Source organism: Nannospalax galili, unplaced genomic scaffold (genome assembly GCF_000622305.1).
Source record: "Nannospalax galili isolate Female #2095 unplaced genomic scaffold, S.galili_v1.0 scaffold336, whole genome shotgun sequence".
In the NCBI taxonomy this organism is placed as follows: Eukaryota; Metazoa; Chordata; class Mammalia; order Rodentia; family Spalacidae; genus Nannospalax; species Nannospalax galili.
This window is the reverse complement of record NW_008343385.1, coordinates 6,059,962-6,078,676: the sequence shown is the minus strand read 5'-3', so window position 1 is coordinate 6,078,676 and position 18,715 is coordinate 6,059,962. Positions and strand designations below refer to the sequence as shown.

The window sequence follows — 18,715 nt, the reverse complement described above, 5'->3', positions numbered from 1 at the left end:
TTCCCTGCCTCAGTTGCCTCAGTCAGCTAGCTTGTACAGTGGTGTCAGATTGTGGCATCCATCTTTGCCATGCTGAGAGGGACAGAACATACTTTGCCATTCCGAGGGAGATTGGAAATGTGCTAATTTTATTAAAAATAGTTAGAGGGAAAAAAAATGCTAATACTACAGTGTATTGGTCCTTGTTTTAAAATCACACAAAAAGTGTTTTGCAGCACTGGTACATTCACTCTGTCCTTAAACTCTAATGTTTGTTGTACCTAAAATCATACTTGTAATCCTGGTTTGCGACTTACCTTTGAATGCTTTCTTTGTTGTCACTTGTGCACCGTTAATTATTTTTAAAGTTGGCATATTTGGTATGTGTATTAAAACATGAGAAATGGGCATCTTTATTTTCTCATTCAAACTTCTAAACATTGCTTTTTATTTTTTTGCTAATATACATATTTTCCCATTGAAATAATTTTGCAGTAATCAGCATTTAAATGCAATGCAAAATACTGATGAAGTAGTAAGAGGAGAGATCTTAATAATGGATAAACTGAAACCATTCTTTCTAAAAATGAATAGGACCTTCGGGAGAAAAACTGGGAAGCAATGGAAGCATTGGCATCAACCGAAAAAATGCTGCAGGACAGAATGAGCAAGACTTCCAAGGTTGTAATGCTAAGTCCAGAACAGTCCATGGCCCAGAGACCTGCAGCTTCCCTTAAAACCAGACCAAACATTGAACTCTACTGCAGTTTAAATATAAAACCTCCTTGTCATCCACGTCTATCATCTTTCTCTGCTTTTTCCATCTACTCCTTGAAACTTTAATTTTGGACATGCTGGTTTGTTGGGTCCTCATTGTTGGAGCTTTGCTTTGTACTACCTTAAGCTGAAGAGTCTCTGAAGACCTGTGCTCCACATGCAGGTCCTTCTTTGTCAGACAGTATGCCTCTTGCTATAATTAAGAAGTCCAGTGAAAACCCCAAAGTGAACTAAAGAACAGATTGAAAACCTAGCCTGTGTCTATGATGCAGAATGAAGTAGGTTTTCTAGGATGTGCCAAGAAGACTCAGACAAGGGTGAAAAATGGTAAAAATCTTAAACTGTACAGAAGAGGGATCAGTTTTGAGTATGGCACTGGGAATGGATCCTCAGAAGAGAGAGACTTAAACTTGCGATTTTGAAGTAGCTGGACAGCAATGGCACCCCTGTCCTGCTTAGGATAGATTATTAGTTTGAAGGGTAATTCTCTTGACCAGAGTATATAACATACTCCTGAAACATATGTTCACTTTATCTTCAAAACAATGAAGGACATTCTCCTTGAGCTTAAGTTGTCCATTGGGGGTGAAGAATTGTAATAGAGAAGTCATTTTAAAAATTTGAGACAGTCGAATATATATGCAGCACAAATACCATTTTGCAGATAGGCTGATGAATGGATCTATGTGATTCATTTCAGCACCTGAAAGTGTTATGTGGTAGGGTAATCTATTGAATTTTAATTGTAAGGGCATTTGAAATATTTTCTTAGTAGAATATATTAGTTTTATTATTTGCCAACTTTATGTGACTAGGTGTATTTCTCCTAGTACAGTAGATTTATATTTCCTTAATGTATTTACTTGGCCAAAATTTTCATTAAGCTCTTAATTTGAGATAGTTGATAGGTATTACTGCAGAAAATAGGAGACATTAGGTCAGGAGGGGATTATTGTCTCATTGTGAGGGGTTTTAGTTGTACAGTCATGTGTCAGCAATGAGAATTCTATTACAGTTTTTGCTTGTTTCTGTGCCTTGTTTCTCACTATTTAGAGCTACTGTTTGGCTTTGGTCGTGTTAGTGAGACTGGATAGCTAAGAAATGCTTCTTATGCTGTCGCTGCAGGAAATTATTTCGTACTCTGATGCCAAAAGATAGCTGCAGTGTGTGTTGTTGGCTTGTACAGCTAATGATCTTCAGGGGCTGGAATTCAGTTTTAATAGAATTGAGGCAATCCTTAAATAGTATAGGTGTAAAGTGCTGTTGATTGACCATGCAAATTACAGCTAGCATTTTAGTTGCTAGAATGAAGTCAGTTAAAGTGAACAAAGGGTGGCAGACTGCATACTGCTTTAGGATTTTTATTTTTATTAACTGTTTTTTTGAGACTGTGTCTCATTATGTAGTCCCAGCTATTCTAGCACTTGAGATCCTCCTGCTTCAGCCCCCTGAGTGCTGGGATTATAGGCATGTTCCACCATACTGCAGTTATTTTTAAAGTAGTAAATCCTTATAAGGAACTACTGTAAATGACAGACTTAGGTAAAAGATCCAGTTAAAGATGACAATAATTCAGTTTCTAACATTAGATCTTTTGCAGGTGTTGACATTGAATGGAAATGCAAACTTTATAGCTAAATTTATTTATATAGAATAAAATTAACTTACTTTGTGCCTATAGATTGCAAGTTAGATACTTTTTTCCTTGGTAAGTTTTTAGAATGCTTCTGTTCCACAGTGTCTTTTCCTGACTGATTTCCTTTAAAGATTACTCTCACTGAATGCCTGTGGTCAGATGATATCAGTAATTTCTTGGTTATCTCTGAAATACCAGTTGTTTCCTTGAGTGAATATACCTTACTTTGCGCAGTTAAGTATATTCCTTCAAGTTAGTGGACTTTGCTTAATTATCGAAAATACTCCAGTAAAACAGCTGTTCTGAAATACTGCCACTAATCCTTAATAATGCACAACTTTTTGTGTGTATGGAATATGAATTTTCTAGTTTTTGTTGTACAATTTAGATTTTCACGTGATTATATTGTTCTTAAATTGAAGTGTGTTTATCTTAAATCAGTAGCAGATTTCAAAGAGTACAGGAAAGAGCTGGGGAAAGATGCTTGAGATGGTGCTTGCTTGCCCTGACATTTGTTGAACTTCAGTAGTGTTGTTTTGGGATGGTTTTGCTTTTGATACACATTTCTGTAGGTGCCTTTTTCTGAGAAAAGTCTTGTAGAGATGGCTTGAACATTAGATTTGAGGGGCTGTATGTCTATGATTAATCATTACCCTAATTTTGACAAACTATGGTTCTGAGTTTATAATTGATATATCCACTGAAGTTAAACTTCAAAAATCAGCAAATTGAGATTAAACATGAGTAATAATTTAAATTTACAGTTCACTGAGTCCATATATAAATGTCAGAAGTAATCATATTGATGTTTGGCATTATTGAAGTAATATGTCCATAGTTATATCCCCATTTAAATATGAAAATTGCTATTCCATTCCCTCCAGCTGTATAGTACCGTTAGTACTTTGGTTTTTAGTAATTTTTATGGCCAGTAAGCCTCAGTTATGTTGTCCAGATGGATCATTCTTTGTAAGGTAGCCTGGGAAATTTCAGTTATAGGAAGGGGTGTGTGTGTGTGTTTGTGTGGGATGTCCATAGTTATATCCCCATTTAAATATGAAAATTGCTATTCCATTCCCTCCAGCTGTATAGTACCGTTAGTACTTTGGTTTTTAGTAATTTTTATGGCCAGTAAGCCTCAGTTATGTTGTCCAGATGGATCATTCTTTGTAAGGTAGCCTGGGAAATTTCAGTTATAGGAAGGGGTGTGTGTGTGTGTTTGTGTGGGGGGGGGTTGCCACAGAGCATGTCAGAAGACAACTTGTAGGACTCTGTTCTTTCCTTCCACCGTATGGACCTGGGGACTGAGCTCAGGTTGTCAAGCTTGGTAGCAAGTGCCTTTGTCCACTAAGCGATCTTGCTGGCCCAATTGTTTAGTTCTTATCCTCATTCACGTTCATATTTTCTGATCAGAAATTCGAGAGAGAGAGAGAGAGAGAGAGAGAGAGAGAGAGAGAGAATGAGAATTGTTCTGGGAGAGTTGAATCAATTTATTTCCAATGCCAAGGAAAATGTCCATATTGTCAGATACAGTTTTAGATTAAGATATTTGCTGTTTAGAGTGCTCTAGAGAGTTTACAGATTTTTTTTTCTTTAATGAACCATTTTTTTATTGCCTTAAAGTAGGAAAATTTAACATTTGCCAATATTAAAATAATTTTTAAATGTACTTTCCTCCAGTAGATCTTAAAAGATCATAGCTCTTGCTTTTCTTTGTAAAAATTTTGTAACCTTGTAAGTTGATCTGGTGCATCTTCTACTTTAGGAAACACAGCAGCACGTGGAAGCTGTTGAGTTGGAGGCTAAAGAACTACTCAAAAGATTGTTTCCAAGGGTGTCTGTTCCTTCTAATTTGGTAAGATGAATTTATTATTAGTTTTTGTTTTAGTTTTTTGAGATAGGGTCTTCCTGTAAACCCAGCTGACCTCGAACTCACTGTATAGACCAGGCTGGCCTCAATCTCACAGAGATCTACTTGCCTTTGCCTCTTAAATACTGGAACTAAAGGTGTGTACCATGCCTGACTTATTATTAGGTTTTAATGTGACATTATTTAAGAAGTTGTCAGTAAGTAGCATTTGCTTTCTGCATTTGGTTTTGATAGACACCGATTCTTTATTCTTCCCCATTCCTAACCCAGGGTGTGCTTCTGAGTAGTCAGAAAGTGCTCATTTATACATATTCACCTAAAACTTGTGTTGAGTGGCATGTAAACATATTTGGAAAAGAGTTTCTGAATGGTTAATAAAAACAGTAACAAAATTCTTACTGGCTTTGTTCAAAGTAGAGCTTAATTTTAAGTGATCACTTCTAAGTTCTAGAAACAGTTTAAGTATTCGATGCTATGAACTCAAGATTTTCATTTATTCTTCCCTCAAAAGTCTTGACAGTAATGGAGAGCAGCTGGCTTTATTTGAGGTTGATATTTTTTAATTTGAAGTAATTTCAGGAACCTTAAAATTACCTTCAAAGAATTTGAAATCCTCTGAACAGAACATCTTCAATTAGGCTTTCAGTTTTTAAATTCAGAATACTTTGTTTTAAAAACTGTTTTCTCTGGAAAAATTATTCTGAAAAAATACTCATTTTGAATTTTTGGTCTTTTAAAAATTGAATTCATTAGCCCTGGTCCTAATAAATACTTTTCTTGGCATTAATACATGAATTTTGAGCTTAGATTTTCTGTCTTTGAGTCCAAAATTCAGTTGTAAATATTTTTGGTATGGAAAAATAACATTTCATTTTAATAGTGGCATATAGGTATTTTAAAAATATTTTTGTTTGCTTTTAGTTGGTTTTGTTTTGATATAGTCTCCCTGTATAGCCTAGGCTGGTTTGAAACTCCCTATATAGCCCAGGTCTTTGAAACTCAAAGGTAACCCAGGTTGACCTTGAACTCATGATCTTCCTGCCCAAGCCTTTCCAGGGCTGAGATTGTAGGCATTCAATATCATGCAACTTTTAGTGGCTTGTTGTTATTGTTGTTGTTTGTTTGCTTTTTTGGTCTTTTTGAGCTGGCCTAGAACTCAGTATGTGGAGCAGGCTAACCTTAAACTTTCAGATCCTGCTTCTGCCTCTAGAGTGCTGGGATTAAAGGCATGTGCCATCACACCCAGCAGCTTTTAGTGTTTTTAAAAAGACTGTGTTATGTTTAGTTTATGAAAGTTACAGCCTTCTTTGAGATTCTAAGTGTGATGGCATTGTCTTTTTGTAAGTTTCTTTTATAATTGTCCGATTTTGTTCTTTTAAAATTTTTGATTTATTCCACTTTTTTGGCAATTGGTGACTTTCACTTTTCTCCCCTATAGATTTACAGTGAATGGTTGCATGGATTTGAAAAAAAGGCAAAAGAATATATAGCTGAAACTCCAGATTCAGAGGAGGTTAAGGTTAGTTCAAGAAGTGAAGTTTGAATTTTAAGTAAACATGGGGAATGCAGCAAATCAGAACTTATTCTCTTGAACTTTGGGAAGATAAAAGGATATATTATTAGTTGGATGGTGAACTGTTGAGAAAAGTGTAAGATGGTTTCATTTCTAAAGCCAAGTATTTAATTACCCCTGGTCTCTTTGTAGCTCAGGTACAGATCAATTGAGATGTGTAGGCAGAATCTCACTGGTTTGCTGCAAGGTCTCCAAGTGCTTCTTAGTCATACTCAGAAACTGGATTAGTTTTTGTCCTTGGATCCTGAAATTATGGAGATTCCTTATGGTTTGGAATTCCAGGTGGCAGGAATAAAATCTCCTTTTCTTGTGTGTTACATAAGCATCTAACATTCATTTATGGGTCTCCTTCGATTTTGCCATGTTGCCTAAGCAGTAACAGGCTCAATTACCGTAAATCGTGTAATGTATTTTATAGTGAGTACTTAAAAGAATTTTATTAGTAAACATCAAATGACCAAAAAGGTCATTGGACCTCATTGCTCTTGAGGAAGAGTGAAACCATTTATATCATTAAATATTGAAACTAACTGAAGCACAGATCTTTTATTTGTAATTTTTATTTCATTCTTTGCAGGTTCTAGAGCACAAGTTGAAAGAAGCTGATGAAATGCACACATTATTGCAGCTAGAGTGTGAAAAATATAAATCCGTCCTTGCAGAAACAGTAGGAAATGATTTTGATTTACATTTTTATTTTAAAATTATTAATTTACCTTGTCATGGCCCAAGTAGTTTATCTTAGCACCAGAACATGAATTTTTCAAAATAACCTTACTTTTGTCTATAGGAAGGAATTTTACAGAAGCTACAGAGAAGTGTGGAACAGGAAGAAAATAAATGGAAAATTAAAGTTGATGAATCGCAGAGGACTATTAAGCAGGTATTTAAGAAGGAAGAGCTTAGAACTTAGAAGAATATAGCATTCAAAGTGTGGAGTCTACCAGCAAAATCGGTATTGTATGGGAGCATGTGAGCAGGGAGCGTTCTCATCCTTGTTCCAGATGAACGGAATCTAGTGTGTGTGGAAGGAAGGGTGGCAGACTGTTGAAATGAGCCCTGAGTGATTCTCATGTCTGCCCTGTTTGAACATAACTAATCAGAGTATGATAAAAGGGTGCTAATGTAGAATACAGTGCTGTGAAAATTCTAGAACTACTGTATGATAGTAAGGTTAAGAACTCTGGGTTCAAAATAGGTTTTAAAATATTGATCTTAACCTATGATATATAGTATTCAAGAAAAGGTTAAGTCATTCTTGTGTGCATGGACCTGAATGTTACTGTGCAGTCTTAGTTTTGCTACCATTTTCTTGTTGTAGTAAAGAGTGGCATCTGTTACTCATGGGTATTCTTATGTCAGTGTTGTGTGCAGGCAAGCTGCAGGTTACTGGTAGTCTTCTGTGTTAATACCTTTCGGTTGTAAATATAGCTGATTAGCTGTTAATTATTACCAAAAAATAAGTACTTCAGGCAGGGCCTAATAGAAGATCAGAGAGATGGGTAGGTTTTGAGCAATATGGAAATAAGTTGCATGTGAGGCTTATTTTTAAGGGCTTTAATTCATGATTCAGTATGAGTTTGAAGGAGGCATTTCAAAACCTTTTAGCAAGGCCAACAAGATGGCTCAGCAGGTAAAGTTGCCTGCCAAAATGTGACAATCTGAGTTTGGTCCCTAGGGCACGTGTGGTTTCAGAAGGAGAGAACTGACTCCTAGTTGTCCTCTGACCACAAATGTGTTATGGCATACATGTGTACCTCCTCCCCCCCAATAAAAATGTTTTTGTTTGTTTTTTGAAACAGGGACTCATTATAGCCCCAACTGGCTAGGATCAGGCTATTGGATCAGGCTGCCCTTGATCTCATTGAGATCCACCTGCCTTTGCCTCCTGAGTGCTGGGATCAAAGGCAAGAGTCAACATGCCTGGCTCCCAAATAAAAATATAAAAAAAAAGAACATCTAAGCAGGCATGTCCCTCCTGTGGCCTGGGATAGCCATGAATATGGCCCAGCCATTTATAGGTCATGTTATGTCATAGTGTCAAAAGATTGGATGCCCCTAACTCTAAAATGTCTTTAAAATTCTGTGTGGTAGAGCCCTCTGTATCCTTGGTGGTGTATATAGCCTTAACGTTGTTTCACATTTCAGATGCAGTCCTCTTTTACATCTTCAGAGCAAGAGCTGGAGCGATTAAGAAGAGAAAATAAAGATAGTGAAAATGTATGTTACTTGATTCTTATGCTTTTATTATCTTAAGTAGTTTGAATTGCTATAGTTTTAAATTTATAAGTATCTTAACTTTCTATTGAAGGAAAACTCATGAAAGGACATTTCAAATGTTTTCACTTTTCTTTGCTGATAGCTGAGAAGAGAACGAGAGCACTTGGAAATGGAGCTGGAGAAGGCAGAGATTGAACGAGCAACTTACGTGACAGAAGTCAGAGAGGTACTTAGAACAGAGTGTTTAATTTGCTCTTCACTTCAAATTAAGCTTATAACAGTGATAAAGTATTTCAGTTTAAGTTGTTTGCGGAAAAGCTTCCGAATAGCATACAAAACACGGGCTATCATAAGATCAATCTTAAACTCTAAACTTCATTGCAGCTGAAAGATCTGTTGACTGAATTGCAGAAAAAACTTGATGATTCATATTCTGAAGCAGTAAGACAGAATGAAGAGCTTAATTTGGTAAGAAGCTTTTCCTCCACTGAGTGTCAAGTAGGCTCTGGAGACACTTGTGTTGACGTGGAGGAAACCGTCAAACTTCTTTCCCTTGCTAACCATCTTTAGCTTGGCATTTTTGTAAGTTAAAGATGATCTTCATGTTCTGATGTCTCCTAAGGTGATCTTTCTTTTCTTGACTTCTAAGATGAGTCTTGTTTTCTTAGCTCCTAATAATGGCATGTTTGGCTTCCAACTCTATTTCAAAGTTTTCTGCTTTTTATATGGCCTGATTTCTTAAACAGTGTTACTTTCAGTGACTAAAAAAAGACTGGATGAATTATAAAGATTATTTTCTCAAACTATCATACTTAACTAGACCTTAATTTTATAACCCAGAATATTAAAGGTTGTGGACACATGTTCTTCATTCAAGGGTAGTAACACAGTCAAGGTTCCATTCTACTAGTCTTTCTGTAAGTTCTAAACTTCAGGACTTTTAAGATTCCCCCCTCCTCCCCTCCCCTCCCCCTCCGTTCTTGCATCCCCTTCCCTCTCCCGTCCCCTTTTCTCCTTCCCACCTCTCCCCTTCCCTCTCCTCTCTCTTCTCCCCTCTCCCCTTTCCCCTCTCCCCTCCTCTCTTCTCTCCCCTCTCTCCCTGATTGAACCTAGGGCCTCATGCATAGTAGGCAAATGTTCGACTGCTTAGCTATATCCTCAGCCCCTTTTTTACTTTTAATTTTGATACGGGGTCTTGGATAAATTGTCTAGGCTGGCTCTGAACTCCCTTTGTAGCCCAGGCTAGCCTTGAACTTGGGATCCTGCTGCCTCTACCTCCCAGGTAGCTAGGATTACAGACCTGTGCCACCAGACCTAACTTTAGTTAAGTGTATTTATATTGATTGATGACAGGCTGAGCTATTAGATGGATATGGCCATCTTGTTCTCAATTTCAGACAATAATCATTATTTCTAAGATTTCTGTGACTTAGAACTTGTTACAGTATGATTCTTCTTTTTTTTTTTTTTTAAAGTACCTGAGCATACTTTAGGACGATTATATTTCTCCTTACCCAAATTAATCCTGCCCATTTGGGAGTAGTTTCATTAACAATAACACATTAGCCAAGGAGAACATCTTAGCGCTTTCCTTTTCATTTGTGGTGCTTCTGTGTCAAAGCAGTGATGTTTATTTTTTATTTTAATGCTTAAATTTTTGGGGGGTTAGTAAATAAAGTATTGGGTTCATCATGTCATCTTCATATATGTATCATACATGTGTCTCAATCCCTTACTGCCCTTCCCTGTTCTCCTTTCTTGTTCTCTCTATCTGGTTCTCTCTCTTTTTTTTTTTTTTTCTGTTGGGTTTGTTTTTGTTGTTCTTGTTGTTTTTTAAAAGAGGAGGTTTGGCTGTTGAGTCCAGGCTAACTTGAACTGGCAGCTCCTCCTGCTTCGGCTTCCAGAGTACCAAGATTATAGGCGTGTACTCCAATACTCAGTATAACAGTGGTTTATGAGAATCAGTTTTTAGAGCTGTATGCTGAATATTTTATTTATTTTTATTTTATGTGTATGAGTGTATTGCCTGCATGTATGTGAGTGCATCCATGTCGTGCAATGCCGTGGAGGTCAGAAGAGGGCTTCAGATTCCCCTGGAACTGGAGTTAAGGATGGTTTGTGGCTGCCATGTGGATGCTGGGAATCGAACCTGGGTCCTCTGCAAGAGCAGTCTCTCCACTGCTCTCAACTGCTCAGCCATCTCTCCAGCCCTCAAACCGTTGTATTTTTTAAAAAATGCTTATTTGATATATCAGTGCTGTGATTTAATTCTGAATTCCACTGAAATGTGAGACTTAATTTTATGTATATATTTACTATACATTGCACAGATCAAGCTTGTATAATGTGCCACATAAGCCACTACCCTAGAATGTTTTTTTAAGAAAATACTTTTAACTAGGATTTTGCTTTTTTAATTTTAGTGCTTAGAGGCTGACTTCCCATTTGCATTATATCTTTAGGATTATGATTGCATTTCTATTTAGTCTAATGCTCTCTTTGCATTTGTTGCCTCTTTGCCGTTACAAGGCAATTAAAAAATAAAAAACTTCCTTTTTTGTCCTCTTTTGTCTTGGGATTGTAATAGTTACTTCAGTTATTTTAAAATGAAAATGATTTTGCTTGTCCACACATACTTTGTATGTTCTTGGGCCAAAAGATCAACCTCTCTTGACAAAAAGAATTAAGCTAACAGTTAAGTAAAGAAAGAAAAACTGGGGCTAGAGAGATGGTTCAGTGGTTAAGAACACTGGCTGCTCTTGCAGGGGACGTAGGTTCAATTCCCAGCACCCACATGGTGGCTAACTCTAGTTCCAGGGGATCCAGTGCTCTCTTCTGACTTCTGAGGGCATTGTATGACACAAGTGTACTTACAAACATGCAGGCAATAAACTCGTACACAAAAAGAAAAATAATAAATTTAAAAAAAAATATTTTTTTAAAAGAGGCAATAACTTTGGGCATTTAAACATGGTTCTCAAATTTTCCAAATGGAATGCCTCTTTATTCTCCCTCCCATTTTAAATGTCAGTGTCTTTTACTATATTTCTGCCCTTTTAAGTCTCTGAAACTGTTTGGAAAGTCATACTTGTGGTTGGTAAGCAAAAACAGTAACTTAGGCAACATGGTTAATTTCCATTATATTTAATTAAAACGGCTGTCTGAGAAGAAGCATTATATATTGGTTCTAGGTTTCTAGAGCCTGTTTGTGACAAATTGGTTATTGAGAGTGTTTTATCTCAAGACATTTCTTAGTGGTATAATTTATGCCAGTGTACTCTTGCACTGCTGTTTTAAAATTTATTTCATTGGATTTGCAAACTTCTGTTCACTGTCTTAAAGTATTAAGCAGTTGACTTTTTAAAGGAATTGTGTAGGAAGAAATTGTATAGACTAAAACATTTTTCTATTTCCCTTTTTATTTGGAATAATTTCAGTAACTACTTTATGAATAGTGATTCTTTTAAAGGGCCCTTTCCTGGAGTCTTCTTTTGTTTTTGTGTTTGTGGTTTTCTACATTAAACTCTAGTTCATTTCCATAGCTTCTCTTAGGTATAGCTCTGCAGATGGGAGACTCTACAGCTGGCTTTTCTATACATCTGGTGCAGCATGTTAGCTAATCGCTGTGCATAAGGACTCTTAGCATTACATTCTTTCATATTCACCTTTCAGTCCTAGAGATAATCAGCATAATCAAATAAGTGTGCAAAATGAGTTAATTGTTCTGAACCTTTGTTTTTACAGTTGAAGACACAGTTAAATGAAACATGCACAAAACTTAAAAATGAGCAAAGTGAAAGAAAGAAGGTGGCTGATGATTTACGTAAGGTGAGACATTGCTTGATCAGGAGACAGTGTTGTCCCAGGCATCATAAGCAAGCACACTGTCAGTTTTGCTCTTCTTCTTTGCACCCTTATAAATTAGGCAGTTGGTTGTGTAGCACTTTTTTGGAATTAAACTTTGGCTTGCTTTTTTTATTATTAATAATTATCTCATCACATAGTCCATAGTTTTTTAAAACTATTATTTATCATCTACCTAGCATCTGTCTGTCTGTCTGTCTGTCTATCTATCTATCTATCTATATCTATCTGTCTGTCTGTCTGTCTGTCTGTCTGTCTGTCTGTCTGTCTGTCTGTCTAATCTATCTGTCTGTCTGTCTGTCTATCTATCTATCTATCTATCTATCTATCTATCTATCTATCATCTATCTAAAGACAGGATCTCCCTGTGGCCCCAATTGGCCTGGAACTCTCTAGACCGGGCTGGTTTTGATTTCACAGAAATCCACCTGTCTGTCTCCCAAGTGCTGGGATTAAACATGTGTGTCACCATGTCTGACTTGTCTCTAATTATTTTAAAAAATAGCCTGAAATTATAAATTTAATTAGATGTTACTTAACATTTTTTAAATGAGATTTGCCATCGTCATTTACAAAGAATAGTTCTGTTTGTGTTTATGAGTAAAATGAAAAAAATGTATCCATGTCTGTTGTTTTCAGAAGTTTGTCCCTGTCATTTATTTCCTTGTACAGATATATTTTCTTCTTTGCCTCCTACTTCCTCTTCTTCCACCCTCCTCTCTTTTCTTTTTCTGAGATGGTCTCTCTAGGTAACAAGACTGGCCTTGCACTCAATGTCTTAGCCTCATGACTATTGGGATTATAGGCATTTGCCACTATGCCTGGCACAAATGTTTTGCTTAATCTCATACTCAAATTGATGGTTTTTAAAATTATACTATTTATTCTTTGCATTTAGGTAACAGGTTATTTATAATTCTGATGTGTGATATTTTTAATACTTCATCTGTGCTTTTATCAAAGCTGGTTTAGAGTTATGCTAGTATTTATGGGATATTGTCATTAACAGAAAAATTACATGTCACTTTATTGGAATTGTAGAATCTAGGAAGTATGCACAGCTGAAATCTTGATATCTGTAACAATTACTAGTTAGTAATAAACATTTTTTATTTATTTATCTATTTGTTTATTTAGTCTTCTTGAGATAGGGTCTTCCTATAGCCCTAGCCGATCTGGACTTGCTATGGAGGCCAGGGTGGCCTTGATCTCATAGAGATCCATTTGCCTCTGCCTGGGATTAAAGGCCTACAACCTCCTTGCCTATATTAACAGGCTGATCTTTTATTTGATATTGTCATCTTTAAAAATTGTTGGTTATGCATGATTACAGCTTTATGATTATTATTTGTACAAAAGTCTGAGGAATCCAGAAATTCTTTAAAATCTTCAGATTATTTAAATGTAAATTAAATGTGAATTTAAGAAGTTTGTGTTAGAGCACAAACTTTAAGGCTGAGTTGTGGATTAATTAATGATGTTATTTAAATTTTGATCTCTGAATCAAAATATAAGAGATGCTATTTTAGCTTTGCAATAAATTTTCTCAGACATTTCTTTCAGGATATTAGATACTTAAAGAGAGATTGCTTGAGTGGCATGGTGGGCGCAGCCTTTAATCCCAGCACTCAGGAAGCAGAGGCAGGCGGATCTTTGTGAGTTCAAGGCCAACCTGGTCTGCATAGCAAGTTCAAGGCCACCTGGGGCTACAGGGAAACACTGTCTCTCAAAAAAAGAAAAGGATAGAGAGATTGCCATACTATATGTGGTTGAATGGTAATGATAGGTGTTAATCACCTACTTTTGTGATAGAAATACTGTACACTACTCAACTTGAAATACACATCAATATTTATTGACTGACAGTTTACAAAAGTTTTTGCAAAACATGCAATATAAAATATCAAATATGTTAAAGCCCAGTTGCATAAAATTTTCTGTCAGTTTTCTTTAAATGTATTTTATATACAAAGACAGATAGAGACTAGGAGTCAGAAAACCTAGACTAATTTGGGATTTGTGGGCTGTTTCTTTAACAGTTTTTTGTTATAGCTCCCTTGAGGCAGAGGCAGGTGGACCTCTGAGAGATCAACGCCACCCTATTCACATTGTGACTTCCAGGCCAGCTGGGACTAAGGAAGACCCTGTCAAAATAACAACAACAGCAAAACTAGTTTTTTGGTTTGGTTTTTTTTAAAAGAAATGTTAAAAAGCTAAGTATGTTGTCTCATGCCTATAATCCCCAGTACTTGAGAGGCCATGGCAGGAGGATCAGTAGTTCACAGTCAACCTTGTCTACAGAGCAAGGTCGAGGCCAGCCTAGGCTACCAGGCTATCTCAAAAATATGAAAATTAACTAATTAATTCAGTAAAAGCATAGAATACATTTTTAGATGTGAGCTGTACAGAAACAGATCTTGGGCTGGGTGTAGCAGACCTGAAATTTATACAAACACTTAAATATCAGTATGGTTATTTCTAATTTTAATTTCTTTATAGAATTCATTCGTTTGAACCTTTAAGACAGGGAGTGCATGTTCTTATAATCTGGTGGGAGATGTAGCTATTTTTATTTTGGTGACAAAGTTTTATTTTGTACTTTGAGAGGAACTTGAATTTTGTACAAAATACATATTAAAGTCATTCTTTTTGTATGTATTTATCAGCTTCTATATTGCTTTTCTTACAGGCCCAGCAGTCCCTGAATTTTATCCACTCAAAAATTTCAGTCAAAGCTGTTGGAGATACTGCTGTTATTGAGAATAGTGGTGTTTCCCCAGAAATGGTATGTGTTTCCTATAACCCCAAATCTCTGGACTAATTGCCTTGCAAACTTTTTGAAAAATAAATATGTGTAAGACCCATCTTTGGCTTGAAACTGTGCTTCCAGGTTTCTCTTTTGGAGAGCGAGGACAGGGAGCAGACTTGGGACAGACTTGGGGGTGGACTCCATGGTGGTGTGCTTGTTACACAAGCTCTCTGTCACTGAGCTAACCCAGCCCTGTATGTAGTAGTTCTTAACTGAAAGTTCTTTCCAACAAAATATCTTCTGTACTCTTTTTTTTGTCTTTTACTTTAGCTTCATGAGATACTTTAGTGTTTTTATGGAGAGCTATTATGATATAATAATAGTGCTTTGGAGTTAGAGTGCCTGTGTTTGACTCCTTGCCCTGTGGCTTAGTAACTTCATGTGTGACTCTAGACAATTTCCTTAGTCACTCTGTGTAGTAAAGGAAAGTGATAACAGCACCTGCCTAGTAGTGTTATCAGAAGGAACAAATGAGTTGACATGTAAAATACCTTGAATAAAAGATAGGACTTAAAATAGTGCCCTGATACCTAATAAGAGCTCAGTGTGTGTCAGCTTTGATCTGTGCTATTTGAAATGTACGCTCCTTTGTTGGGCAAGTTTTTCAAACATTGCTGTTTTCTGAAAGGAAGGATAAATTATTTCTGATATTCACTAACTAGATTTTTCCCTTTATGGCCAGTAATCAGCAAACAAGATTTTTTTTTTAATGCAGTTTTTCCTATCGCTAATTTTCTTACCAATGTTCAGATTTTTCATGTTTATATTTAAAGTACTTTTGGTTATACATTCTTGTTCTTTGTGTTTTTTTTTTTTTTAATATCACTTCCGCTTTTTTTTCAGGAATCTTCTGAGAAAGAGACAATGTCCACAAGTCTCAATCAGACTGTCACGCAGTTACAGCAGTTGCTTCAGGAAGTAAACCAGCAGCTCACAAAGGAGAAGTAATAACCAGGTTTGGGGTATGGATCACTTAAAGACTACCATTATATACAGAATTCATATTTGCCAGAAAATAAAGGAAGTTCTCATTTCATAAAGAACATTATCCTTCTTTATCTTTTCTCAAAATCTCCAGATGTCCGCTTTTACTTTTCTTGTTTTATTTCTTTTTTCATAAATTACACATATTTATGTATTTATTTGTGCACATGACATGACAGAGGACAACTTTTAGGAGTTGGTCTTTCCTTCCACCATGTGGTTCCTGGGCTTTGAACTCAATGTGTCAGGCCTGGTGCCAAGTGCCTTTAGACCTGCTGAGCCAACTTGCTGGCTTCTCTTGTTTTATTTCTATCTTGTGCATATCACGACGGTTTTTTTATTTGGAGAGGAAAAACCCCTTGATCTTTTTCTACTTAGAACTTCTAATCAAGCAGACTTTGTTGTGACTTGGCTACTTGGGTTAGCCAGTTGTCATAGTGCCTGCAATTGCTTGGGGAAGTATCCCTGTAGTGTTTCCCCTCTCTTTATGACTTTTGGTCATTTTCAATTCGTTTTACCTGTGCTGAGCTGAAAATGATTCCATCATAATTTTTAACAAGAAAAGTAGCACACAGTATTTGTTACATGCCTAAAGCAGGGGAGTATTTGACTTCATAATTTCTGTAAATTGGAAGCTGTTTTTTTTTTTTTTTGAGAAGACTTAGCTGTGCTATAGCCCAGACTCAGTTTCCACAGTGCTGAATTACAGGACGGTACCACCACACCAAGCTGGTGTTTTATTTGTTTGCTTTTGAGGTAATCTAAGAAATTTACTCATTTAAAAAATATTTTATTAATTTATTTTTATTTTATGTGTATGAGTGTATTATCTACATATGTAAGTACGCCATGTCATGCAATGTCCACAGAAGTCAGAAGAGGGCATTAGATTTCCTGGAACTGGAGTTACAGACAGTTGTTAGCTGCCTGTGGGTGCTGGGAACTGAACCCTGGTCCTCTGCAAGAGCAGCCAGTGCACTTAACTGCTGAGCCATCTTTCCAGCTTCAAGAAATTTATTCTTTAATTCATGAAGTAAGAGTTTTGACTTTGGACAAATTAATCCATCATTAATCATGCTATGAGCTTTTATTTATATTACTTTAGAAAGCTCAGTTGTAGTAACATTTGAAAATGACTTATATTCCAGATGGTAAATCCAGATGGTTTTATTATCTGGGTTTTACATTCTATAAATGACTTAAATCACATTGCCTAGGTAATCACAACATATTGGAGATGGCAAAACTTCATTAAATTGTGCTTTTCGGAACGCATACCTAAGTCACTCAGATTATGATCACTGTGTAAAGCCCCAGGGACAAGTGTCAAAAAATTGGTATACCTCTATTTTGATGTTGCAAGGATGTACTATCATACTTTATGTTTTATAGGATACCCATTGTTTGGCTCTACCTAAACACATGTACTTAAAATTGTGATTTAGGCCAGTTGTCTCTCAGAAGTTATACATTGCAAACCCATTTCACTTTTTAATGTTATAGCAGCAAAGGTCTCATCTCAGTCTTTATCTTTGTAGTTCACATCTCCAGTTTCCTGGAGTCACATTACTGTTACAGTCCCCTCCCAAATCAGGAGACAACCTTGCTTTCTGTTTCACAGGAAACTTCCATTTCTTCCTTCTGTAGCTTCAGTCTGACTCTGCTCCTTCTTTTCTGACTTGAAAACATGCCATAATAGTTTAGTCTTGTTTTTCTTTCATGCCACCATTCTAAAAGTTTTCCTTCACATATTTGCCTTTTAAAAAATTATTTTTTATCTAAGTGTTTTGCCTGCATGTATATGTGTACCCATGTCATGCACTGCCCTCAGAAGCCAGGAGAGGGCGTTGAATCCCTTGGAGCTGGAATCATGGTGTTAGCTACCTACCATGTTGGTGCTGGGAACCAAACCCAGGTCCACAGAGCCATGTCTCCAGTCCCTTAACAAGTGTTCATCAAATAAGACGTTATTCTCACTGTATTTATTTCTGTACGCAATTCTTCTGTCTACTCTAGAATAACTTCTGTCTAAAGAAGTCATTTTTGCTGATACCATTAATAATTGCCTAAGCTTTTATTTGCTTGCATATTATGGGTTACTGAAAATATGTATGAAACATGCCAAGTGTGCCAACTTTAGTCAACAAGACTTTGTGTTATGAGGAAAGTGCTCAATGCTTAGAAACCTAAAAAACATTACAGAGACTACCTGCTCCCTGGTGACTTGAGACCCTTCTGGTGTTTGTCAGAGGGTAGGTGGTGACTTTCAGTGCTTTCAGCACTAGCACTTTAGGTTTACGTTCTTCAGAAGAGGACTAGTAACAGTGACTGCACAGTGCTGTTCTCTTGATGTCTTCTACATTACCTAAAAGCTTCTAATCCTGAGAATGTTCTCTTTGAGTACAATCAGTGTGAACTGCTTTGGATGCAGTTGAAAGTGCAAGGTAGATAGCATGATATATGTACAGGGTAAATGTATTCTGGTTGCTTTTTCTTGCTTTGTTTTAAAAACAGCTATTTCTCTTATCTTTTACAGAGTGGTGTACTTGGGAAACTATTCATTAGAAGATAACAGAAGGCATTGTATTATATTTTGCCAAATTAAAGCCTTATTTATGTTTTCACCCTTTCTACTTTGTCGGACACTGAACAGAGTTTTGTCTTTTCTAATCCTTGTTAGACTACTGATTTAAAGAGAAAAAATAAAAATTAAAAAAAAAGCAAGAAAAAGCAACATAAAGCCTAAAGTCACTGTACCAGCATGGTCATATGAACTGTTCCTTTTCCATTCCTAAAGATAAAATAAATGTAATCTTTTACCTTATTTTGCTCAATTAATTGTTCAGAAAATCAAAGTGGTAAAGACAACATGAAATTTAACATTTTAATACTGATGTTGTACACTGTTTTACTTAACATTTTGGAAAGTAACTGCCTCAGACATCAACTCAGAAAACACTTTTTTGTTGCTAATGTAATTGGTTTTTGTAATGGCAATCAGCA

At 36.2% G+C, this 18,715-nt stretch overlaps 1 protein-coding gene across 1 annotated transcript in view; it reads left to right on the top strand.

Annotated features, from left to right (window-relative positions):
* The window catches only part of Ktn1 (kinectin 1), an 84,334-nt gene extending 66,002 nt beyond the window's left edge, over positions 1 to 18,332 (top strand). The window contains 12 exon segments of the mRNA XM_029566658.1: positions 574 to 660; positions 4,158 to 4,247; positions 5,701 to 5,781; positions 6,413 to 6,502; positions 6,626 to 6,718; positions 7,984 to 8,055; positions 8,198 to 8,281; positions 8,440 to 8,523; positions 11,800 to 11,883; positions 14,609 to 14,704; positions 15,572 to 15,690; positions 18,249 to 18,332. Coding sequence (XP_029422518.1) covers positions 574 to 660; positions 4,158 to 4,247; positions 5,701 to 5,781; positions 6,413 to 6,502; positions 6,626 to 6,718; positions 7,984 to 8,055; positions 8,198 to 8,281; positions 8,440 to 8,523; positions 11,800 to 11,883; positions 14,609 to 14,704; positions 15,572 to 15,676 — 966 coding nt within the window. The 3' untranslated portion in view covers positions 15,677 to 15,690; positions 18,249 to 18,332.
* Positions 18,333 to 18,715: the final 383 nt, after the last annotated feature.